We start from the raw sequence: 27,689 nt of genomic DNA on the forward strand, positions 1-27,689 counted from the left end.
AAGAATTCTGTTTTTTTTTTTTAACTCTTTCAGGTAATTCTTTCCAACTACATGGTGATTTTGTCATTGCATGTCTTACAATAATTCCATCAGTAATACAAATTTCCTTAGGAAATAACGCTGAGCCCTTATCCAAAAGAAATTCTATTTTTGTACCGACCATGTGTGGCTGTAATGACACATGCATATTAAGAGTTTATAATCAGTTCTTGTTTTCGAGAAGATGGACAATTTATTTACACTAGGGTGTAAATAAGAAGGAAAAAAGAGATTGTGTATTTCAACAACTGATATTTCGTAAGTTGAGATATGGAATTAACAAATTCTAAGGATGCATCACATCTGGCCATTGAACCTCAAAATCCCGATTTCCTTGTATTTATGAAAACTGCTTTGCAGGTTTGAGCCTGCTTTCCCGCATTTCTTAATAAGAGATACATCACTCATAAAAATTCAAATATGTTTTTCAAAATCTACTTTTTATTGCTTTTTGCACTCGTAAATTTTTTGTTTTTTCACATTCATAACTAAATGGTATGAATTCATAACTATGGTATCAGATCTTAAGACTCTTTTGCGTGACCAGCTATTTTGATGTAATGTAACCAAGAAACGGTGATTAACGACCATTTTCCTTATTGATCTCTTTGGAAAATGTTAAGAGTCTAAACTAAATATTGTGAAATATTTTTAGGTCATTACACGTTTCAAATTTTTCTCTGTAAATATACTTGTAAATCATATTTCAGCAAAATAAAATATGCATTTGTAAAATGAACAAAGATGTGTGCTTTGTTGTTGTTGTGTTTTCCACAGTGAAATATTTACTCAGTTATTCTGTTTAGAAGTTGATATATAAATCCATAACTTTATACCTTAATGCAATTCTGTTTAATTATTGCAAAAAAAAAAAATATTACTACTGTGAAATTAATGCCGGGAATGCAAAAAAGTCTGAAAAACTGATATCTTGTGATTAATTAATTTATAAAATTGTCTAATGCTACCTATTGGGATTGTTTGAGTCATCTGTAAACATTTCGTTCACATACTTGGAAACCTGAACTGATAATCTCAAATAGAACGTTGGTCTCATAAGAACACAGAAAGACTTCACTAAAACCTCAAAAGGGAGGAATGAGTCATGATTAGACACGTTGAGTTTTACACTCACCTAAACATATCACTACAGTCTCAAGTTTTAAATGTTTGAAACTTTGTACCATAGAAATTAACAAACTATACTACAGAGCTAATATTCATTTTAAATAAGAAATAACTATTTATTTGTGCTGGCAAAAGAAGTTTCTAAAAAGAAATCGCTAAGAGAGTTCCAAACCCAAATACAGAAAGTCACACATACCCACGACAAAAATGCATTTCCAATTCAACTCCATGATGTCACTTTGGACAGAAACTGTGGGAAAAACATAGCCATGAGGCACAGTGCAAATGATATTAACGGAACGGACAGGAACCTATAAGGATCAAGAGTCAACTACATTTTCAGGTTATTTACTGCAATTTCATTCTTTTAGGCCTTGTGTTTGTGTGTGCATGTTGTGCTGTGAATATATTGTTATAATTCATCTATTTTGGAATGTCTATTTGTATTCAGAAGTTCGTTAGTTCCAAGAAGAGGCTTTCTGGCGAGAAAGTAAGTTAATCTAAATTATCATTAGAATTTGTTCCAGACTAAATTCAAAAGTTCTTGTAATCCATTTTTATTCCGTTTATTTATTTTTTAAATGCTATTTGGTTTTCCATTCAAAAAAGAACTCATTTTAACTCTAAATGCTGATGTCATCTTTTGACATTAAACTAAAAATTCCAATAGCCAAAAACTTTGTAATAAAGATAACATTTAATTAGAAAAAAGTAAAAAACATTAAGATCTTAAAATGTTAGACAAATCAACATATTCGGATGAGTTTTGTATATGGGATAAAAGTGTGTTTGCTTGAGAGGTGAATGGAGACCAGTGATAGCCAGTAATTAATTATTTTAGATATGTGAACATGAAAAAAAAATGTGTGTGTGTGTGAGACAACAATGATAACCTGTAATTAATTATTCAGAAAAGGTCGAATTCCTGCCGCCATCTCTTGATTCCAAACTAAAAATTCCCATACTCAATAACAGGAACAAAATACCACAAACAAATTCGTGCTGCTACCTATAGACAAATATTTCTCAACACTTACTTAATCGAACCAAACACCCCAACGCTTCTGCAAATACCCTCCAGAATTTCATACTCTAAACATCACTCGAACCAAAGTCATCCATAACAGATATCACCCTGGGAAATACCAAACATTCCATACTCTATCTTATCTCTAACTATCACCCACAATTCTATACACAAACCATTACCCAGAATACCATACAGGAACCAAAACACACTATGTGACGTCAATGAAAGATGTTTTTCCCATCGAAATTCCAAACATTCCATACTCTATCTTATCTCTAACCATATCTGAGAATGCCATACGCCAACCATCAGCTATAAGCCACCACTGAAAACAAACAAAAAAACAGGACACTCACACAAATCTGCTACCCACGAAATTCAGGAAGTCACACCTCACCACTACGATAACTTCCTTTACCCCTTCAACTCCATGATATCACGAATCCTTATCTCTAACCATCATCCACAATTCCATATCCAAACCAAAACACGACGTGACCTCACACACAGATGTTCCCCCAGGGAAATTCCAAACATTCCATTCTCATGTTGTCACGATTCCTTATCTTGATCTGGTTCAGAGTTTCCAGTATACTACTTTTTTCATTAGTGTGAGACATATTCAATTGATAATAACTGTTACGCGGCCATTTTGGATAATTTTTTGCGTTCACCTTCCATCAATATGGCGTGTACGAGTAAAAAGCGTAAATCAGTACTTTTTTGTGCCGATCGACGATAAGTCAGTGTGTTTAATTTTTCGTTAGTCAGTGTCAGTATCAAAAGAATACAATATTAAACGATACTATGAGACAAAGCATGTGTCCAATTTCGATCACCTTTCAAGGGTGGCTTCGTGTGGCCAAAAGAACCATCTCCAAATTGATTTGGAGACGGTTCTTTTAGCCACACGAAGAACCGTCTCCAAATTGATTTAAAATGCCTGCAGGGCACGTTTAAAAGGCAGAGGAAAGAGAGCGAAGCGTGCGTCAAAGTAAGTAATGTAATAACTGAAACAATTGAAAGTAATGTAATAGCTAAAAATTCAAAAGCCTTCTTAGTCGGCGAGTTTGTGAAAGAGTGTCTCATCGCGGGTGGGGATATTCTGTGCCCAAATAACAAGGAAGTATTTAAAAAACCGAGTTTTTCTGGGATAACTATAGCACGACGTGTCGGCGAACTTGCCAACATTGAAGGAACTTTAAAAAAACGGTCGTCCGAATTTACGTCATATTCACTTGCTTTAGATGAGAGCACAGATGTGAAGGATACAGCACAACTGGCTATCTTTGTCCATGGCATTGATCAACAATTCAATGTGACAGAATAACTTCTAGCGCTCGTACCTATGAAGGGAACGACGAAAGGCACTGATATTCTTGAAGCAGCCAAGAAAAAGCTCCAGCGTTTCGACCTCAGGTTAAACAATCTCGAGGTCGTGGTAACTGATGGTGCCTCTACATTGGTGAGAACGAATGAAGAGTTTGTTGCGCTGCTACGGAAAAGGAAAGGAATTTGTGCGCGAAAACTATTGAATTTGAGAATGTCATGAAAGTTATTGTGAGTGTCGTCAACATTATTAGGGCAAGAGGATTGAATCATAGTCAATTCCAAGAGTTTTTGACCCAAGAGTGCGAAGAGGATCATGGCGATGTGGTTTATTGGAGTTTGGGTTGAGCGCACGGAAGGTTCTTAAAAGAGTCTTTGAATTAAAGAGCGAAATTCAGCAGTTCATGCAAACCAAGGAGAATTCGATTGGGGAATTTAACGATCTGAAGTGGATGACAGACTTTGTCTTTGTGACCGACATTTCGTTGAATATGAATGACCTAAATACGCGGTTACAATCCACAATCTGTTTGATCACATCAAAGCTTTTGTGGCCAAACTCAAACTTTGGGAGGCACAGCTCTCAAAAACGAGTCAACTCATTTTCAGCTTTTCACTGAGATCAACTGTTCGTCTCTTGATGAATACGCTACAAAATTAGCCGTGTTCCGAAAGCGTTCGACGAAAGATGTAGTGATTTTTGCAACCAACAGTCTTCTTTTGATTTATTTTCAATGGCATTCAGTGTCAATGCTTCCGAAATGCCAATCTCAGTACAAATGGAGCTACTTGAACTCCAAAACAACACTTCTTTCAGAGAAAAATGATTCAATGTGCCCTTGCTTACATTTTACAAAGACAACATTTCTGAGGACGTATTCCCTAATCTTCGCAGGCATGCTTTGAAGATGTGCGCTTTGTTAGGAAGCACATACTTATATGAGCAGTTCTTCTGCAGGATGAAGCATGTAAAGTCCAAGATACTCTCAATGCTAACAAGCTGGTCAAGGAAAAACATTGCCAAGTTTCCCATTGACATTGTAAAAAATGAATGTTTTCTTCATTAAATTAAATTATCTTTTTTCAAGTATTGATTGTATTTACTTATCATGAACCCGACTCCTACCTACGCCCTTAAAGCTGAGTTTGTTTATTTTTATAAGATTTTATGTAAAGTATCAAATGCACAGCATTCCTTGTGAATCTGGAAAGCATCTCACAAGTCTAAATACTGCAGTATAGCTTAGTAGCCCGCGGGCTTCATTGAAATTTTTAATGCGGTCGCACTGTATGAAAAGTTGAAGACGCCCTAGGCTAGGAAAACTCATAATATGGCGGCGGGTATATTCCAGTAAGCTTTCTGCTCAAAGTTTGCACGAAACTTCTATAGTTTCTGTAGTTGACTTGGAAATGATGTCCACTTAATTTGTATATGTTGTGAGCCTCAGTTCTGAATATTGTTATGTAGACTGTTCCATTCGACACAGATTGTGAAAGAAACCTTTTCACACATTTACTTTTAAAAAATCAATAATAATAAAATAACACAGAATAAAAGTAATAAACGTATACAACAGTTTAACGAAGCACAGCAATCACGTCGCTGAAGCGACTGCCTGGATGCCCATCTTATTTCAAGAAGAACAAGATGTGTTTCAAAACGAACCTACAAATTACATACACATTTGAAGATGCATGTTATTTATCAAAACCAATAGTGATGAATTTGTACCATTTAAGTGGCCCAATCATGTTCCACCTACGTGCAGCAAAAACGGCATGCTTAGGTGATCGATTCAATTTATTATTAGGAAACATCAGATGTTAATTTAGAATAGGTTTATTAAATAAGTTTAGATTTTCAAAGAAATCGTTTAATTTTTAATAATTTTTATAAGTATTTATTTGCTATTTATTACGTACTCATTATTCAATATAATAGTTATTATTATGTTCAGATTTAATGTTTATTAATATCAATTTTAATATATTTAATTACTAATGAAGAAGAAAAGTTAAAAGCATCATTTTTTTATTGATGTATATTTACTCTATCCCTATTAAACAACTATTTTTACCTAATGATTCGATTATTCTGGCTTTCTGCTACCAGCAATGATGCTCCATCGTGGGTTATTTGGACACCATTCGCAAATCCTAGATTGTCAATGAGAACACCTGTTTCTCCCGTTTTTGGATTGAATTTTATTATCCTGCATTTAAAGCACAAAACAAAAAATTAGTGCAAATCACTGAATCAGTCCGTAAGAGGCATTTATAAATGCAAAAAGATATATAGCGAACAATGTAAAATTTACTTTTTTAATATATTATGATATCATGCTAAAATATTCGAATTTAATATTTATTATTCACACCTTCCACTCTCATCGTGTTCCAAATTGGGTGTTATGTGATCGTTCGCCCAACGTGTGGCATCAGATAAATAAATATTACCAGACTCGTCGATGTCCAGATCATCAGGAAAACTTATCTTTCCTTCAACCATTCTCTTTGGCAGCACCTGTGTGACTTTACCTGATATGGAAACAGAAAACCATTAACTCAAAAATAACGCAGTTCACACAGTCTCAATTCTCTATGACTATAACATGATGCTGCTTACGTACTTTAGATATTAAGCTTGTTAGAGGTGCACATCTATAGTATATTAAATGAATAAATACGTATGATATGAGTATTCAATAGGATAAATTTTATATAAATACGATGGAGATTGTTAATTCAAATTTTTCATTTTACTTGTTTTTAATTCCATGATTCCAACGTACAATAACCCATTTTTAATTCCATAATTCCAACGTACAATAACCCATTTTTTCCTATGCGAAGACCGAGCGATCTACCACAGGGATGTTCTTCGCCTTTCAGTATGATAAAAAAAGCAATAAAAATGAAGATCATATATGACACAGCGATATTTGCATAAAATTAAAACATAAAATGATACATAAATTTTTATAATATATAAAATTCATTAGATATTGGAAAGAGTATATCAGAATTTTGTTCGTGCCATTGTTCTCTTTGTTTTGATTACAGGTCATATAATTTTCCTAAGATGCGCGAGCCTGTATTTGAAATTTATTATACAGCAATCCCTCGATTAGTGCACCTAATGCGTTCTTTGAAACAGGCGCATTAATCGAAAACGCAGTAATCGAATATGGGAAAAAGTATAATTCGTTTCACACTTTCTAGTGCTTCGCTTGTCTTGGTGCCAAGAAAAGTCGATTCATGCTGAAGGGGAGAAAGAAATGAAGGACGTAAGAATTGGTCGCCAACACGCCAAATCACGTGCTTTATAGATAAAATTTCCCAACTGTTATACAAGCAAAATAAGTACCACTTAAAAAAAAAAACTACAATGAATATAAGAGAGAAGTTAATTTTCCGACGTGTAATAATAAACAACTCATCAGAGAAGACGGACTGATTACCTATTATCGGAATGGATTCTCCTTTTTGTGACACGCAGAAGTGTCGCAGGGTCTCGAATCTGTGAATGTACTATAGCAAACGACATAAATTTTGGCTTTAAAAATTTGTAACATAGTATACACAGTGTACGTGGCAGTACTGTAGTGATATTCCTCATTGAAGGCTAAGTATCTGCACAGTAAAACATGAATTTCTTTTTTGACAGGTCAAAATGAGTACTTATGCTACAGATAAACGAAATAAATATTTTAAATTAGCCTTGAGGACAGCTTTGAAATCTACAAACAATTGTTATGAGCTTTATAGAAGACAAACGATTTAATTACATTGTTTGAGAAATCGCTACTTGAGAGTACAAGCAGAACATTACTGGTTTGATGAGTGAAGCTTATATACTTTTCATATTCCTCTTTGTCTTTAAGAGAGGTTCTTTGAGTTGAGCTCTAAGCTCGCCCTGTGAGGGCAGTGAGATTAGCTGTATTCGGCCGAGCATAAAATTGATTTGGGTCTTTTATACTTGTAGTATTGTTTCATTGTAGTCCGAAGCATGTTTGATCAACGGGTTTGGATGATTACTTGCCTTGTAAAAACCCTTTATGCTAGATCATGGAGAAGGGAAGAGATGTAAGGAATGTTCACTTCTATATGGATCTGTGAGTATCTAATAACTAATGAGGTATTCAGAAACATCCTCAGGCATTTTTTCTGTATCCCCTGTAGTTTTTGAATGTTTGTATCTGAGGTATGACTCCGTGCAGGAGATGCGTAAGTGGTGATTGGGCGTATTACCGTGTTGTAAATAAGTAGTTTGTTACGTTTATCCAGTTTGCTTCTGCTGTTGTTCATGGGGTAGAGTTGCGCGATTACTTTAGATGTCTTCAAGCCTATGTGTTTTATATGATTGCTGATTGGAGTTTTTTTGTCAAGCAGCGCGCCCAGATATTTAACTTCAGTTTGTTTTGGAATCTTAACTCCTAATAGGTGTATGTCCTTCATGCTCAAGACCTTCGTTTTGGAGAACAGTATAGCTGAACTTTTTTGGGGAGTTTACTTGAGTCCTCCAGTCACTTCTCGAGAATATGAATATTGCTTTGGAGTCTTCTGATTGCCAGTTGGAGGCTGAGAGATCTAGCTATTAGAGCAGTATAATCTGCATATTTGGTTGTACTTGGGTTTTGAGGAATGTCAGCTATGTAGATTGAAAATAAAAGGTTAACCAAGACCCTAAGGCACACCAGCCAGGATTTTGAGCCTGATTGATACAAGCTCGTTAATTTTAATTTATATATATATAGCTTGATTGGTACATTGCATTCTATGAGTTTATGAAGATGGCTCTGATGCCGCACCTTGTCAAAAGCTTTTGCGACATCTACGAAGACCGCAGCTGTATGGAGGTTCCAGTTATAATCTTGTGTAATATGCTCAACTAGTCTATGAGTGTCGTATTACGAAAGGCAAATTGCTCATTTGGAATAATTCCTAGCTTGTTCATTCTGACTGAGTCCTTATGAGGATAACGTTTTCAGAAATCTTACCAAGACTGGGTAAGAGAGGGATAGGTATGTAGCTTTCAAGGAGTTGGAGAATTTTTCCAATCTTTTCAATAGGGATGATATGGACAGTCTTCCAAGTTTAAGGTTTTTACTTTGTGTTTACTTTTATTCATGATTAAGGGCTGTCTATTTTGCTGAATTCCTGTAGCATGGTAGCTAGCGAGGCAATTAGTACTGATGTTAGATTAGAGCTTGTGAATTCGTGGGAAGAAGTATCCTTAACTCGTACAGCCTCGGCGTATGTTTTGGTCATGGTTGCAGGTTGTTTTCCTTCCTGAGTAATGGAATGGAATGACGGTCGTTTTAACTTGATGGCGATGTGCACGGTTGCCCGGAGTGTCACAACGGGGCGGTGGATGGACGGCTTTTTTTGACCCGCGGTTCTTTGGGTGTACGATGAACCCCTTGTAGTTGGCAGGGTGAGGACCTCCGCAGTTGGCCCATTTAGCCGGCGTAGATCTCGGTTTAGTGAATACGATAGTCTGGTGGTCTTTGCAGCATTTTAGACACCTGAAGACGGCCCGTCATAGTTTTTGAACATGACCAAACCTCTGACATATGTGGCACTATCCTTCTGACGCGTTCTTTCTTAGAAGCTCAGTAGTAATCTAAGGCCGCAGATAGCAGCGAGTTCGTATATGTTCTTCTGGGTGTTGTCGATCTCTACAAGTACTAACGGATTACCCTTTTGACCGGAGTATCGTGCTCGCTTTAATTGGGGGTCAGGCTCTGGTTGATTAGATCAACTGATTTCTTCAGGGGTGATTCCTTCAGTGACACCTTCAGGGTCTTTTCACTAGGTAAAGGAAAGGTATGGTAGAGAAGATTTTTGTTGTACATTCGCCTTGTCATCTGCCTGTAGTCAGTGATAATAGCAGCCTGGATGTTGTCTCCCTCATCTGAGTTTCTAGCCAGGAGTATGTGATGTTATGCTCCCTAAGGGTTGATATGATTGAAGGCCATTTATCCTCATCCCGTAAGATGACAGGGGGGGGTCTTTTCCGTGTTCCTTGGAACGCCCTGTGTTAGTGAGTCCTACTCCATATGATCTTCTGGTGTTCTGCGCGTTCCGTTTGAGTGCTCCCATTGTGAGTTGTTATGGCGGTGAGTTTTTGACACCAGAACAGTAGTGAATTCTCCTTGAGTTTTCTCATCCTCTCCGTCTGAATCATTTGTTTGGGCATACAGGTTTAAAAAACTCGGCCAATCCGATTCAAATTTTGTCATTAGAAACTTCAGCACGTCTAATGCCTGCTCCTTGTTTAGGTTACGGATCTGTTCCTTGATGCCCTCCATGCCGGTGTGATGTCACCTGTCGTCTAGAGTTATTGAAGAGCAGTGAGAGACTATAGCGATGAAGTAGGACTGTGAGCCTACAAGTATGTTCCCGCTGGCCTAAGGACCTCCCAACGCAATCCTGTTGACTGGAAAAGTCAGCCAGCAGAAATCGAGAGGAGGCGTTGTGTTGTGGGAAGAGACCGTGAAACTGCTTGGTTCAGCTCGAATTACCTGCCTCCCAAAAACCATACATCCCCCAATGGTCCTCTTTTTCGGGTGGGCCTACTTGGCCATTAACATCATATACGTTTCGTGTAGGGGGGGGGACAGTAGGAATTCAGACAGGGTTAGAGCCAGTACAATGCAAAATTCACGGAATACCTCCGTAAGTAGTAAAATACAGCCTAAGAGAGCGCGATTTCTATCAGAAGGGAGGAAACACGTCTGTCTTCGTCAAACTCCTAATCCCTGTAATCAATCAATGCTCTCTTTTTCGTCAATGAGAGTACAGCACGAGTTGTTCATGAGTAATGCTAAATTAGCTAAACTTTTAAGAGGCATTGCATGAAAATACGATGTAAAATAATAATCCAATTATTATTTGTTAGTATCTAAGTTCTCTGACTATTTGTTTTTTAAAATTTACCTTTAATTTTTATTATTATTATTTATTGAAACCTGATGCAGTACTTCTTATTTTCTTGATTATCTTCATTTCGGATATTGTAGACTAGAAATGTTCATTTCTTCCAAGGAACCTTGGAAGAAATATATTTACGTTTCTCTTAATGACTTGTTGATAGCGGTCTAATAATAATTAAAAAAAATAAAATAAACAAATCTATAATAAAATATGGATTGCTCATCCTGCTGAAACGAACTGTTCTGATCGAATAAATAGCCTGATCAGAGGGGACTTATGTGTAATATCCGAAAAGCTGAAATCAAGATTAGGAGGTGTAGAGCTCGAAAGAGACAGAATTTTCAGTAGGAGGTAATTAAAGGGAACCAGGACTGGTTCCCTTTAATTACCTCCTACTAATGGTACCTGAGAAACAAATCTAGAAGCGGTAGTGTATGAGAAACATAAGTGAGCAATCAACGAATCACAAACTGTCATTAATATCCATCCATCTGACATCCAAAAGGCTTCATCTATCCCGACTCAGCTACGGAGGCTCGCTGTTATTAATATATGTCGATAATTTATCCACCACGCTTCATTAAAATCCGTTCTTTTATTTCATTTAAAACTACTTACATTTGCGTTTCTTTCACCAATACATACTAAATTTGTTATAGAAAAGTCCTGCTACATTTAACGTCGGAATAACGTGGGATTGCAACCAACCAGGTAGGAACTTTCCAAATTCATGCTGCCGTGATTATTATGGGATGAATCAAACTTAGTTTAATACACTAATTAAAAAAAAAAAAAAACGATATTGGAGAATAATGGGATATTTTGACACCACTTACCACAGTTGCTTTTTCCAATTCGCGCCACCCGATGAGTTATCTTTCCCGTCATTTGTACGATGTAACCGTCTTGCACTCCACTGTATATACTTCCTGAAAAACACGTAAACAGCATTAAATGTGAAGAAAAGTCTTAATTCATAATCATATATGATATCAATATTACACGTTTGCAGAAATGAGGCAAGATTCAATTATATTTAATTATATAACACTCTATATTTCTGGATGATGATTAACTGCATTTTAAGTGTATTTTGATATTACAAAAGTTTAAAAGTCTTTGAATTCATTGTTATAAAATTTGTAATTTTTGAAAACAATAAAAGCAACAAAATATCTAACGATGTTACATTTACAATTTTAATGCATTTATCAACCCCCCCCCCTCTCCATATAATAAACACTGTTAATGTAAAAATATCAAGTTCTTACCTTGATGAAATACTAACGATTCAGGACCGGTAATTTGACTTTCGTAGAGTTTCTCCGCTGCACTTAGTCGGTTATTAATGGCATACGGACCTTCGAGCTTTTCTGGAAGGTTAGGACTGAAAAAAGGTAATTAAAAAAAAGCATTCATGTTTCTTAAAATAGTCTAAATACTCTAGTAAGATTTTCAACAGTAAGAAGTGTCCTCCCCCCATCAAGCACACATTCATGTGTGCATCGCCACTTATTTGATGATCGCAGATAACGTATTTGTTAAGCTTTAGTTTTCACAGACGTACCTACACGATTAAAAAAAGTTATTGCATAGAGAATACCAAATTAGATTAACTTTACTGGAGTATGTGAAGAGACAGATATAAAAATCTTCCGAAAAAATTTGTTAATATTAAATGCCAATATATTAATCTGTTTATATTAAAATAATTAATGTATTTAATTTAAAGTAATAAAGTAATTAAAGTTAAATGCATTTAAATTTAATTGTAAGTAATTAATTTATAGCCTTCAAATAAAAAAAGGCTCAGTTTATTACGAATGTACGACTATGAAAAATCTCATTTTTTTTTAATGTCTGGTTATAATCTTTTAAATTTTTGTAAGTTTCGTACTTTCATAAATTTTTGATACAATGTAATAATAACTAAGTTGGAAATGAAGTGCCCTTCCCCTCCTAGCGTTATCAACTCGGAAAGCTAAGATAAAATCAATTAATTCAAAACCATTAATTAAATTTTAGTTTGGAAAGAATAAAAGATAAATCTAAAAAATTCTTCAAAGGACGCTTGCGAGTAGAACAAAAAACCAGGTTATAGAGGAAAATGAAACAAGTTATGAGATTTTAATAACTACTTCACTCTTCTTCTATACTCTGATAACTAATTTCTCGAATTAGCCAACCAGGCCACTTCCTTTTACACTCGGCCTTGTCAAGTCTGAGTTGTTTTAGTTACAGCGTCATGGGTTTATTTGAAATTATATGTTTTGTATCATATTCTTGATCTTTTTATGTTTCTGTATATACTCTATTGGCTTTGACTTTTAGCATTATTTTCAATTCTGTATTATTTTCAGCACTATTATAAATTCAATACTAGATTGATAGTAATAATAATAATATCCTCATACAGTGACTAAATTTTAAATTCTACGCAGTATGATAACCATCTTTCCTTTCAAATAATATTCAGGAATTATTTTTTTATCAGTGTTCTTCCTAAATAAATTTTAATAAATACTTTTAAGATGTTCAATCTTTCATTAGCCTTTCGAAAGGCTTTGCTCAACTTGGGAAGTGCTATTTTCAATAAGCATGGATAGTATTATGTATTTATGTTCGTTATATTAATTAATACTTACCTGTATGGTTTCGGTTGTACGTCATTCAGTGTAGGAGAAAACGCCAGGAATGCTAATATGGAGACAATTACGACTATAAAGCTCAGAAGAACGTCGATCAGCCCCCATTTGTTTTCTTTTTACCAGTGACAGCTGCATAACAATATATGTTTTTTTTTTTTTTTTTTTTTTTTTTGTGTATCCAGCACTGAATAGTCACAAAAGAATTAACAAATAATCATTCTATGAAACAGGAACAGATGCATTTGGAACATATCATTTATTCGCTATATATTTTGCATTTTAATTGCCTGAGACAAATAAAACTTTTCATTGTTGCACGGTGCGTGAATAATAATACTGGGAAGAATGTGAAATAGCTGTTACTATTTCACGTCCTTCTGTAAATTTCCACATTATGTAAAATGTTTTCATGTGAATTATTGGGAAATGCATTCTGCATTATATTTTGCATCATTTATTTATTTATTAGTGGCCTATATGCAAGCATAACCGTCGGACGGTTATGCTTGTATATTGTCATATATAATAATTTCATGAATTATTTCATTTATTAAGTGTTGGATTTATTATTGCGTGTTATGTATTTTAAATCCTCTTACAAACTTAATAGTACTATTCTTGGAACAAAGCACAAAAAATTCTATATTAATAATATCTATAAATTAAAACAAAAAGGCTTTGATTTATAGGACTGTATATACTTCCTTATTATCATTATTATTCTTATGGTATACTGGTTTAGCTTTCTTATATTAATAGACAGCATTTGCTAAAGAATTATTTCCAAGTTAATAACTGCCATTACGTAAATTCTTACCTGATTTTGTGGAAAGGAGGTGAACACTTGCACTTTTCAGAATATTATCTTGCCTATTTGAACCTTAAAGCGAACCACCCAATTTGATATCCCGTCGCAGTTGCACAATATGTATGCTCACAGCGCGTGGCGTTTTTCGCTCGAGATAATAAGCAGTTAAACTAAAAATGGCGCTCCGGAGCTCAGGATGTTTCTTTGCTTTATGTAAGTTGAGTGGAACAAAAAATTACTACTTAAATGCCTTCCAGCCGAATCAAGCGTTTCAATAACTACAGGGGCAAATGCTGGTCTTGAAATTCACGCTTGCTCTTGTTATCATTTAGGGAGTGAGAGGTGTGATTGAAGTCTGATTAGCGGAATAATGAATTGCTGACCATTTAAAACTATATATTTAGAAATTTTGCACATTTAATCATACAAACACAACATTTATTTTACAAATGATATTCTATCTTTTTCAATTTAGCTACTTGAATACAAATTCTACCCTACGGTTCTTCTTTATGAACTGGTCAATAACATCGTCATAAAAAGTTGGTTGTAACTTTATTTTCCCAAGCAACACGCACACTTGTAAAGGCTGGCTGAAGCTCACTGGCTAGAGCTACGTTAACTGAGTATAGCCTGTGTTTAAGCAACATAGTGAGACGACGTGAAATGGCGATGTGCATGCATGAAATCACAGTGCTGCTGCGAGGACCTGGAAGCTCCTGCAACCGAGCAAGCCAAGGTAGCTTCACTAGACGAGCAAACATCTGCCTTCGATACACAACGCAAAGCTCAATTATTGCCGCCTAAACTTAAACTCTTCTGTCTACAAAAATAAAAGCCTAAATGAAATGCTTATAAATGCATGCATTTATTAACAAATAAATACTACTTCTTTCTCAATTAATGAGCTTGCGCAGCAAGCATGAAGAATTCGCCCATGAATAACTCACACTTTTAATGAAAAATAGACTGCCGTTTATTTCATGTTCGCCTTTGTGGAAACTTCTTATTGTACCTGAAACGGCACTCGTAGATGAGATTTGTTCAAAGACGATGAAATGCTATTTGAACGAAAGGCTAACACTTTTAAAGCTCTTTAGATTAAATGATAATTATTGGGAGCATCCATGTTTTTTTTATGCAGACGACAGAATTTTGGAAGGAAACGTACGCCAAAATTTTACACTCAACTTTTATAGAAGGTAATATGGCAGGTAATGAGTTACTTGATTGAGTTATTTTGAAACACTAATCATTTTTCCTAAGCGAATAATGAAATAAAATTATAAATGGAGTGAAAATCGAAAAAAAAACGAAAACGTATTTTTACTGGATCACTTTCGTTTATTAGTATTTACTCATTTACTCTAAATAACAATTATTTAATAAATACCAATGGTTACAAACCGATTAATAATAAATATATAGATGTAATCACAGAACGGACACTTGGCCTTTGACAACAGATGATTAAATAGTAGATTAAACGAAATCTATCAGCATTTGAAGGGAAGGCTTGGACCAATTAAATAATATTCAGAGACCTTTGGTATTTAGGTACCTCTTTTTAAAGCAATGATTAATTCCCCACTTGAAGAGGACGTCGACTTCATCCTGTGGATCAATGTGAGACACCTGAAGAGCGAGTCGTTTACGTGAATCCCAAGTAAATGCATCAGAAAATATTATTATTGGTTTATTTAAACGTAGATAGTAACCATAATCATACACTAATCCTCCAAGCTGCATGAAACTGATATTTTTATGCAGCGGTCAAAGCTATTCTCTCCTGTCATTTGAATAAGGAAAATGCAACCGTGTTCAATACGAAATCCTGAAATAGGGTTAGACATCTTATTAATGATTATTTTTTTTAATTATCCAGTATTCTTCTGCGTATTTTTCTGTGCTCTTTGTAGTCTGAGATCAGTGTAACAGTAGAACACCACGCACGCATACATCCAAATTTTTTGTAAATATTTCACATTTAAACATAATATAAACCCTCTTACCCTGAAAAAATTTTCTGAACCAAACGCAGATTCTTGTTTAAACTCTTAATGATTCTCATTTCGCTGTCAGACAATGTAAAATCGAAGACCTGTAAAATAAACAAAAACATTTTTTACGATAGTTATAAATATGTAATAAATTATATATTTTTTTTATCTATTTTGTGTTATAACATTATATTATTTACATTACTAAGTAAACTCATTAGATGTAAGATGATTTCATTTACTCGTTGTCATTGCTGTTAAAGAGTAGGTTCTCTGTATTATCCCTTATTTCATCTACGATAATGAACATAATATAGGCTATAAAAAGACCTAAGGAATATTTGGCACCATCGAATGAATAACCTTTGTAGGCGAGATTGCCATAAAAGTAATAATTTTTCATTGTGCTTAATATATGTTTCTTGTTTTTCTTATCGAACTGTGCATTGCTTTAGGATGTTTCATTGCTATTATTGTCATATAAATCTAAGAGAAAGTCAATCCCAAATATCGCCACGCTGTTCCGAGTTAAAACTTTTTATATTTAATTGTGTCTGCTCTGCAAATTTTGGAAGCAACTGTATTTCTATAAATTCATGCGAAATTGTAGCAAGAGAAAAATATGCAGCTCACGATGGACAATCTGCATTGACTGATTGAGCGAAATAGAGAGAGAGAGATTTAAAATGACTTATAATGATTGCAAAATTGTAATTATGTACAATATCATCTTTCAAAAATATAGTATTATGAAATATATTCTGCGGTAAGTTAAGGTATATCCAAATAAAATGTAATGAAAATTATACATAAGAAATAAAATGATTTTTAAACTGTACTATACGATATGCAAATAGTCAATATCGTATCACATCACCCAGGACATTAAAGATTATAACAATATTATAAATAATTCAAAGAATTTAAAGAAGTCACTGAAAATTATAAACCATTGAACATTATAACAAAATCAATAACAATTACAACTCATTGAAGATTATAAAAAAAGTTACACATTATGAATAAATCAATAAATACTAAATTACAAATAAAAAATCACCTTCCAGAAATCCCGATGAGTATGTTAACCAATTTCATTTATATATCGAAATACTGTACTTTTATAAATATAAATAAAGAAAAATAGTATACTAAAACTAAAATAGACTCGCAATATATTTAAGTAAATTTATCACAAAATATAAAATCATAAAGGGTTTTTGTATAAATTGATCAGTATATTATGATTTTATAAACAAAATCTAAATTTCAAATGTTTTCATATTCACACCACTCCCTTTTAACATTTGGTTGTTAATATATATATATATATATATATATATATATATATATATTGTTATTAGAATTGACTCGGGATGTATACATTTAGAAAATTAATATTTGATTGTATCAATCCCGAGTCAATTCTAATAACAATATATATCTACCTTCTGACGAGGTCAATGTACATCATATCAAGTAATATCAGAAAACTCTGGTAAAGATTGGACTTTTCATAAACAGGTTAGTTTTTTTGAAAAGATGCAAGTTTCACTCTGTCATCCCCCCCATTCCCCCCAAATTTTTAGATTTCAAAGAATCGTTTCGCACTACACGTGCGTATAATATCTACCGCAAGGCCAAACTTGATTTATTAAATGAAAGAATCGCAAACCCCAAGTTCACTTTAGCTTTTCTTTTCTCTAAAAGAGATTCTTTAGAGAATAACCTAAGTTCATCTTTAGACAACAGTTCCTGGATTGATATTAAAAACATGAGCTCTCTCCGTGCTTCTAGATCTCAACACTCCAATAAATTAATTCTTATCGGAAAATTCAATCAACTTAAACAGGAGCAAACTCGCCAACCTCATATAAATTCACAAAATTTATAAAATATTGTGATCAGCAAATCCTCACACGCACACTTTCTTCTGCATAACTTAGTGTGCTCTCAAAAGGGCTCAACTTCGTTCCTTCTCCGACCTACATTCCTAAAGAACTCTTGCTTACAAAAGTTGAAAAGGCTACCGCACAGTTACCAAAACAAACTGCGAATCTACTTAGGATCGATGCTATCTTCACTATAAACAACGGTCGTCGTACTACAGATAATCTATCTTCGACAGAAAGAAAAGCAAATCCACCTACTTCGTAAAAACAATGATATTATTATCTTACGTGCTGATTAAGGGAACGCGACTGTAATCTTAGACAAATCTGATTATCGTGCAAAGATTAACGACTTAGTAAGTTCTGATACCAATTCTATCCTAGAAAGTGATCCCACAAGAGAACTTCAAAACCGTACAAACAACCTTCTGAAATCTGCGTCTGAACTTCCTAGACACACAAGACTATCTCTTCGCTCTCTCCATCCCCTCATTCCTCGTTTCTACGGCCTGCCTAAGATCCACAAGGCTGACACTCCTTTAAGGTATTTACTCACCTACTTACATTCTGTCTAAATATTTTGCAGCTTCTTTAAAACATCTAGTTGGAAATTCCTCCTCCTTTATCAAAATCTCTGAGGATTTCATTTCAAAAATAAAAAACTTAAATCTCATGGACTCTGACAGAATGGTGAGTTTTGACATCGTGTCTCTTTTTACGAATGTGCGTACAGAAGAAGTTCTGACTCTTCTGAAGGACAAGGTTTCTAAGAAAATGTTTGCTCTACTAATGCATTGCATTAATTCCGGCTATTTCTGCTACAAAGAAAAAAATATATAAACAAGCCAGAGGGATAGCTATGGGCAGTCCTCTATCACCAGTCTTAGCTAACATCTTTTTACAAGATTTTGAAGAGAGAGCTATTTCTATCGCTTCATTAAAACCTAAACTGTGGTTACGATACATTGATTACGTCTTCCTCATCTGGGAATATGGTTTAGAGGAACTACAAAACTTCCTTCCTAAGCCATTTAAATAATCAACATCAGAACATCAAATTTACATCAGAACTAGAGATTAACGGCGTTCTCCCCTTTTTGGATCTAAAGATCAGTAGATTACCTGACTGTCTTAAATTTTCGATTTTTCGAATAACCACCCACACTGATAGATATTTGCATGCCTCTTCTCATCACTTCCCTCCACAGAAACTTGGTATCATCTCCACTCTTGCCTATCGTGCAAGATGTCTTACTTCCACAGAAGAAGACCTTCAAACAGAACTCAACTTCCTGAAAAGCACCTTCTTAAATAATGGATATTCATCTCGTAACATCTCTGAACGTTTGAGACCAGGCCAACAACCTCGACAAGAAGATGAATCCAACCCTATCACTCACATACAGTTACCATTTATTAGCTCTCTTACCCCAAAACTATCTAAGATTATGAAGAAATTCAACATAAAGACCGACTATACAACTCTGCCAAAACTTCGTTCTTTTCTGAGTCGGCCAAAACCAAAACACAATCATTTGCATTTTTAAAGTTGGGTGCGACTGTGATCGACCTTATTTTGGTCAGACAGATAAATCTATTTCACTACGTCTTGTGGAACATAGACGTGACATCTCCTTCAGAAGAACCCGAACGAGCGCCCTTTCTAGTCATATTCTTTTCTCCGCAAATTGTAACCTAGAAGAACGTTAACCCCAAATTGATTGGGACCGCACGACCAATTTATATATATGCAATGATGAATTTGAAAGACGCATTGTAGAATTAAAAGAAACAGTTCTGGATCTTTCACACATGAACAACAATCTGAGCTACAGTTTGCCTGATTCCGATTGCGCAGTAATTCAGTACTGGTGCTTTAAAATCAACTGTCACTCACATTCAACTCACGCTAACGTGAGTTGAAAATAGCACGCGGTCACTATTTCAAATATGACTGTTGCAATTCCTCTTCTTTTTATTAAGCTGAAAAGTCCATGTTTTTTACCTTGTTTGTTTTATAAGTTTAGTGTTATTTCTTACTCACCTGAAGAAGTCGGAACACCGATGAAACTAGTCGTGATTCATTCAAGTTTTTTTGTGTTATACTTCTCGGGTTCTAGTCAGTACAAGTATTAATTTTCTCTGTCTATATATACAGGGTGTTCGGGATAAATTTGACATATTTATAATTAATTATATTTTTCCGTAAGTTACATGTATTAACACACACTTCTCTTCATTTAAAAGTTTGGACCCTTCTTCATTCATATACAAGATGTCAGAAAGGATGGATAGCTGGAACCCACCTGAATCATGGAAGAGAATAACTTGTATCATGATGATTCGTGCCCGCCATCAAAATAAGGATATTACGACTGCTGCCCAATGCTCCCTGAATACAGTAAAAACAATCAGGCATGAACTAGAGACTTGCAATGGTGACTACGAGGATGTAGCAAGAAGAAAGATCCCTAGCAGACGATCTGATTGCGTTCGTACAGCAGAATTCCTCGCAAATCTGCAGGAACAGGTGTTGAAGAACCCTGGCATTGGAATTCGGGCTTTGTTCGTGGAGTTGCTAACTGTAGTCAAGCCCTGGATAACAAGGGTAGCCAATGGTAGGCCGTATGTATGGCAGCAGGATTCGGCCCCTTGCCACACCTCTGGGAAAAGTCAAAAATGGTTGTCTGAAAATTTCTACGACTTCACCAGTCCAAATGTTTGGCCTCCAAACTCCCCAGACCTTAACCCCATGGATTATTTTGTATGGGGCGCAGTTGAAAAAGACACCAATCGCACTTCCAGTAATACAAAAGCCCAGTTAATGGATAAAATTAAAACAGTTTTTGCGGCCCTTCCCAGGGAGACTGTAGCATCAGCTTGTTCGAGGTTCCGAAGCAGAATTGAAGCTGTGATCGATGCTAATGGTGGTTATTTTGAGTAAATCTTGTTGATAGTATTGTAATTAACTCTGCCTGTAATGTTTTTTTGTCAATTCATTAAATTTAATAGATACAAAGAAGATTTTCTTTTTCCTTACGAAACTGTCAAATTTATCCCGAACACCCTGTATATATATACAGTATATATAATATATACATATATATATATATATATACACACACACACACATACACACACACCAGTGGCGTCACGTGCCGATTTCGGTGTCGGGTGTGTGTCGTGTGGGTTATGCAACCTGCACTACAAATCCCACTTCAATTTGACCGTGGGCGTGCGTCCGCTGAAACTTTTCACGAGGGGGAACAAAGCAGAGGAGGGCAAAGTTCTGATAATAGTCATCAGAACTATATCCTCCTCTGCTACGAGTTGCCCTAGTGTTGAACTACGTTCTTAGCGTACGCTACAATCCATCGAAACTTTTATAGTTTGCTATATCGGCGTGAAATTCTTTGATTCCTATTTTTGAGTTTCTTATTCGGCTTTAAAACAATGTGGAATTTAATATCCTCTTAATTTAAATAGAGTTTTCTACATAATTAAGATGAAAAGCCAAACGGCTATATTTCCTGGCGAAGTCAATTAAATGAAAGGGATAAAAATCCCTTATTATTTTACAGCCAGTATGCGAAATTCTAAGATCGAAAACTACGATCTACGAGTTTCATGCCGAAGAACTATCGGCGAATCCAAGCGTAAGTGACCACTTGGTAGTACCACATCAAGGCGACTCCAAGCAAAGGTGAAGCAAGCTCCCTCACTATCATTGATATTTTCTCATAATGTGAAAACACAGACCGGTTTCAACCTTTTTTGAAGTCTCATCAGTGAGTAGGTAGACCTGGATAATATCAAAGTTTAAGTGAAAGGAACTTACATACCTTCACTATACGAATGCCAGAGTGGTGCGCCCATATATATTATATATTATATTATAATTAAGATGAAAAGCCAAACGTCTATATTTTCTAGCGAAGTATATATATTTTTCGCATACCGGCTGTAAAATAAGGGATTTTTATCCGTTTCATTTAATTGACTTCGCCAGAAAATATAGCCGTTTGGCTTTTCATCTTAATTATAATATATTATATAATATATATGGGCACACCACTCTGGCATTTGTATAGTGAAAGTATGTAAGTTCTTTTCACTTAAACTTTGATATCATCCAGGTTCCAGGTCTACCTCTGATGAGTTCGAGTGCTAATCAAAATTGCAGTACCTGTTCATGATCCAGTTTGTGAGGAGTGCCCGATCCAGCGAACCTGAAAGAGAGCTGCATGTTCCAGTCCTGCTGCCAGAAGCTTCCAACCTTGGTGAGACCTTTTTTTTTAGTTATTTTTGTCCTTTCTTTTTGCCTTGTGCCTGTTGTAGTCTTCCGCCTCTACCTAGTGTAGTAGGAGATTTCGGCAAACGGGAAACGCTTGGTCCTGGTTTAAAGGTCTATCCACTTTTCTGGGACTTAATTCCTAGTGAGATATTTTTCTCTCTTCGAAATAACTTCATTTCTGCCACGAGTGAAGACCCTCGGTATAGAGGCAGGCGTCAATGTACCAAAGAGGACGTTAGCGAGAGCTCTCGCTGACATAGTAGGCGCACAAAAGATATTTGGTTTTACCCCTTATGGAGCAGGTAGATACCAGGTAGTTGTGAAAGATACAGAAACCAGGAATAAATTAATGGCAGGTGTAGAATGTGAAGGGGAAAAGATCTATCCCTTCTTAGTAGGAAGTCTACTGAAGACTCTACGAATAGAAAGGTTCCCTGTAGAATATCTCGAGGAGGGAGTGAGATAATAAAAAAGGTTTTTTCAAAATGGGGAGACGTACGTGACGTCAAAATCACCGACGATGCCGACTGGAAGACTGGCGAGGTGGCCTTCCTTATGGAGATGAAGGCCGATGTCCCCAACTTTGTATTTCTAGGCTCTGCCAGGGTAGTAGTCAACTACCCTGGTGTAAGAAATCAATGTTTTCGGTGCGGATCACTCGAACACCTAGGCGCAGAGTACCCCAAGAACAAATGCAGGAACTGTATTTGTTCTTGGGGTACTCTGCGACAACCTCTGACCACAACCTCTGGGTTATACAGCTAAAAAGGTTGACTGAGGCATATTTTCCCTCCTACTCTACCTTTCTTTAACTTCCCCTATTACTACCTGCTGACCCTCAGTAATCTTTATACTCCAAAGGCCAATGATGAAAGACATGAACTCCCATTCAACCTACTCAGTGTGAGGCACCTTGCCTGAAATGTGGAAATACAACCCACAAGGTAGACGTTTGTCCCAACAGGACACAAGCAGAACGAATAGGAGGTGCTATATTGCCAACCCAGCAACCACTCCACTAAATAAACCTGAACCCAAAAAACAGGATGACATTTCAGCTATAGGCAAAACAGCAGAGGAGCCTAAAACAACGGAGCCAGAAGCCTCTCCAGTCATCCAACTCCCAGCTATCATGACAGGAAATCAAGCCGCCACCATGAAAAACTCAGAATGGAAAATAAAGAAAAAAAAAGAAACGTAACACAAGGAAAACTCACATCGAGACGGAAGAGAACACCAATGAAAGCACAGAAGTAGAAGAAATGGAAGCCAGCAACAACACAGAAAAAAAGACCAATCAGCCCTGAAGGAGAAACGAAGAGAATAAAACCAGATTACAGATGCCCAGAAGTATCTGATTCTGAGGAAGAGGAAGAAAGGGAAATCAGAATAGAAAACCAAGAAGAGACTGAGGAATCAAGAAAAGGCAAATTACCCCCCCCAGCCGAGGAACAGGAGGAAGAATCCATCCCCGCCGTGGACGCCCAAAGGGTTCTAATGCGCTTAATCCCAGAAGACTCCGAGGTGATTCTCCAAAGGGCAATAGACAAAATAGGAGCATATGCTAATCCTCACAGGTCCTGAGACCATAAGTTTCGAATGGGGAGACCTCTACATAGAAAGATTAAGTGAACTAAACCCAGCACAGATAAAAGGAATCCCGGAACTAAACGAAGAAACGGAAGGAGGCTGTATAAAGCTCTTCACCAAATAATAAATGGCCGGGAAAAAACAGCAGCTTCTCAAATCTTACAGAAACATACAACAAAAAAAGAGTTAAGGGCAAACTAAAAACTTGTCCTCCTTTTAGGATCAACTAAATACTTAATTCTATTGTGCAACTTATTGGTTCTCTAGTCCACTAAGGAGGGGGGTAGACCTGAGAACCCGGGCTGCAAAGGCTTACTCGGGCCGGGTTCTTCCCCCTACTCTCGGTTCTCTGGTTGATAAACTCCACCTCAATACGAATCCTGTTATCGCAGTCTTTTACAGTTGTAAGGCATAGTTTAAAAATAATCTAAGTTCCAAATTTTAACAAGCATTTTTTTAGAGGTTACGAGACGACATCTCCAGACACCACGATTAATCTAATCTAAAGTTATGTTTTTCGGGTAAAGTGAAGTGTAAATTTTAAGTTTTTTTTTTAGAACAGGTGTAAGGGGATTATGTTTTACAGACCACAACCTCTGGGTTATACAGCTAAAAAGGTTGACTGAGGGCTTTTTTCCCTCCTACTCTACCTTTCTTTAACTTCCCCTATTACTACCTGCTGACCCTCAGTAATCTTTATACTCCAAAGGCCAATGATGAAAGACATGAACTCCCATTCAACCTACTTACTGATGAGACCCCAATGAGGGTGGAAACCGGTGCGGGGAGGATCTGGCTTTGAGAGGCTCCGCTTGGAGGTAGGTTTTTCCTGTCTTTGAAAAACTAAGCTCACCCCTCCACCAAGCAGAGCTTGGTGGAGGGGTGAGCCTGCCACTGGGTAGAGCCAGTGCTGAGAAGTTCTTCTCATTGACGGAGTGAGCCTGTCATCGAGTGGAACAACGCTGAGTTGGGCGATCTTTCGGGATCGTCTTATTTTTATAGCCCGCTTCACCTATACATAAGGTTGAAACCGGTATGGGTAGTGACCTCTTCTCATAATGTAAAGCAGTATTACATCTCCTAGGAGCTGTGAGAAATTATCAATGATAGTGAGGGAGCTTGCTCCACCTTTGCTTCGAGTCACCTTGGTGTTGTACTACCAAGTGGTCACTTACGCTTGGATTCGCCGATAGTTCTTCGGCATGAAACTCGTAGATCGTAATTTTCGATCTTAGAGTTTCGCATACTGGCTGTAAAATAATAAGGGATTTTTATCCCCTTCATTTAAGAGTTTTATACAGTTACTCAGTCGATAATCAACGAATTTTCTTCAAGATTTACGCAGTTCAGGCAATTTGCAGAGACATCAAAATTTATTTTGCATCCGGACACAACATCAGCAGATAAACTCAATTTGGAGATTTTCGAGAGGCTGAATTTGGAAGATATAGAAATGCAATTAATCGAGTTTCAATCTAGTTCTATATGGAAACAAAAGTTTGTCGATTTGAGAAATGACTTGGAAATAATGGAAAATGATCGATTATTGGGCGCAATTAAGAAGAATGCAGAAGAGGAAATATTGAAAACCTGGAATGTCATTCCTGAAACCTTTTGTTTAAAAAAAGTAGGGATGGCTATATTATCAATTTTCTCCTCTACACATGCTTGTGAGTCATTATTTTTCGAAATGAAATTTATAAAAGACAGTTTAAGAAATAGAATGACTGATGAATCTCTTTCGGCGTGTGTATTACTAAAAGTGACAAAATATGAACCTGATATAAAGCATTTGGCATCTAATGTACAACAGCAAAAATCTCATTAATAAATTGATATATTGATAAATTAATAAATTGATAATAGGTTGATATTGATTTGTATACAACATTTGTATACACATTTGACATATGTGTATGTCAAATTATGAGTTCATTTTTATGAAATTCTATGTTAATTTTTAACTTGTCTCAATAAAATTCTGAAATTAATTTTGTATTAATATTTCCCCTATTAAAAACTTCACGGCACGTCAGCAACTTGATTTGTAAATATTTGGCAAGCGCCGGCACGTCAGGAACTCGATTTGTAAACTTTTGGCACGCGCACATAAAAACGTTCGCCACCATATTAGATACAAACAAATGCCGAATTTAGAAAATACAAGCCCCCTCTGTGAAACGCATTTAGTGCTGCATCACTATGAGAGGGAATATAAAATGTTAGCGGGAAGGACGATTAGGTATACCAAAATCTCCTTCAAAATTATTATTTTTTAAAAGAACTATTCACAATACGATACAATGTGAAAAGGGAAAAATATTTATATTAAAAATTAAATATTGCAAATTATGGTCTTCCAAGTCTCTCTATCTTGAGCTAACTGGTAGATGTCAGATGGAGTTTTACAGTTCAGCCTATTGATGGTTTCATATATATATTGCCAAAATTGTTTGCATTGTCTTCCTGTGCTGCGATTGCCATCTTCTGGTTTGTGCAGGATGAGGGATTCCAAAAAATGGTGAGAGTTGAAGATGTCTGAGTTGATGTCCAAGCCATTTGAGTTGTAGTTTTTGACTATATTGGAAAGCGGATCTTGCGTAGCCAGATGGACCGTGTCACTAAACTCTGCACAACAGAGTTAGTGACACAGTCCATCCAAGTGAATCCAAGGATCAGTCTGAGACATGTAGTTCCAAAGGAGTTAATTGGTTCTGTAGTTTTTTGGTGCATTGTCTAGGTTTGAGAACCATACAAGAAGATGGATCAACTGGTTGCATGGCATGGTCTTAATTTTATCTTTAATGATATTTATGATGATTTCCAGATGTGGCGGAGTTTGTTATGGAAGACTAGAGCCAGCTGTCTACATTTTCTGATATCATTTTCTGTATTGCCGATCCAAGGTATTTTAAGTCCTTTACTCTTTCTGAGGGTTTATTATTGATATGAAGAATAAAGTTTTCATAACCAATTGAGAATATTTGGACTTATGGATGTTGATCTGCAGACCAATAAGTTTAGTCTGTGCCTCCAGTAGACCGAGATGTTCTTGTGCATTTGTTGGATCTGTGTCAATAAGTACAACATCGTCAGCAAAGCTAAGATCACTTATTTTCATGGTGTGGGTGGATGTTCTAATGTTCAAAAGAAATATAAAACAAATGATTTTCATCCGTTCTATTTAGTTGTTATTTACAGATTAAAATAAAATGTATTTTCTATGAATTTTATGTATATTTTAATTTAGTAATCAAATAAAATAAAATAGGGAATATGTAAAATATATTATAAATTAATTCCGTGTTTTTCAACACCAACCAAACTGTAATATGCTAAACATAAAATATGAAATTTCAAACGAAATTTCTCGTCGGTAATAATTGTGCTTGTGCATTAAATGGCCAGTATATGGATGCTTCATTGGGTTCGACGATAAAATGTGTGAATAATGTCTTTAGGGGGAAAAATATGAATATATTAAAATATATACAAGCGAGAATTTAGGAATAGAAATTTCTGGTGTCTCACAGGCGAAGACAGGTTTAAATTTTTTTTTTAAAAAAGGAAATTATAATGCTGATTTTTTGCAAAGTTTTAAACGACTCTAGTTGCGTGAGCAGAAACGAAACTTATTTCAAGGGGAAAATCTCTATAAATAATGTAAGAAAAATGGATACTCAGATAAGTGTAGAGATATAAAAAAAAGTAAAAGTTTGAAAGACAAAATATCGCTAAAATTTTATTTTGTTTTTCGACACGCTCAAAATACTTTAGCAAAGTATAGAGAAGCCTCGTACAGCTTGGATGCTTACGAACATTATGAGATTCCCTTCATAGCTATAGTATTATATCTGACGCATCCAAAAGGGGATATTGCCATACTCTTTTTGCTCGGGGTATTGCGATATATCCCTCTGTACCAGCGCCTAAATATTTTTTTTCAAGATGAACCAAAGAGCAATGTCGTTTTCATTGACTTATACTGTCCA

General features: G+C 35.7%; 1 protein-coding gene across 1 annotated transcript in view; it reads right to left on the reverse strand.

The window, feature by feature from the left end:
• Nucleotides 1-26,818, reverse strand: part of LOC150104612 (adipocyte plasma membrane-associated protein-like) — a 43,826-nt gene extending 17,008 nt beyond the window's left edge. The window contains exons 1-6 of the mRNA XM_090395594.1: nucleotides 26,669-26,818; nucleotides 15,934-16,022; nucleotides 11,737-11,852; nucleotides 11,302-11,394; nucleotides 5,905-6,064; nucleotides 5,605-5,739 (exon numbers count right to left, since the gene is read on the reverse strand). Coding sequence (XP_090251720.1) covers nucleotides 5,605-5,739; nucleotides 5,905-6,064; nucleotides 11,302-11,394; nucleotides 11,737-11,852; nucleotides 15,934-16,022; nucleotides 26,669-26,818 — 743 coding nt within the window. The remainder of the gene's footprint in view (nucleotides 1-5,604; nucleotides 5,740-5,904; nucleotides 6,065-11,301; nucleotides 11,395-11,736; nucleotides 11,853-15,933; nucleotides 16,023-26,668) is intronic.
• Nucleotides 26,819-27,689: the final 871 nt, after the last annotated feature.

The sequence above is a fragment of the Typopeltis vanoorti genome, chromosome 7, assembly GCF_054136105.1.
Source record: "Typopeltis vanoorti isolate ZY-2024b chromosome 7, IOZ_Tvanoo_1.0, whole genome shotgun sequence".
Classification (NCBI taxonomy): Eukaryota; Metazoa; Arthropoda; class Arachnida; order Uropygi; family Thelyphonidae; genus Typopeltis; species Typopeltis vanoorti.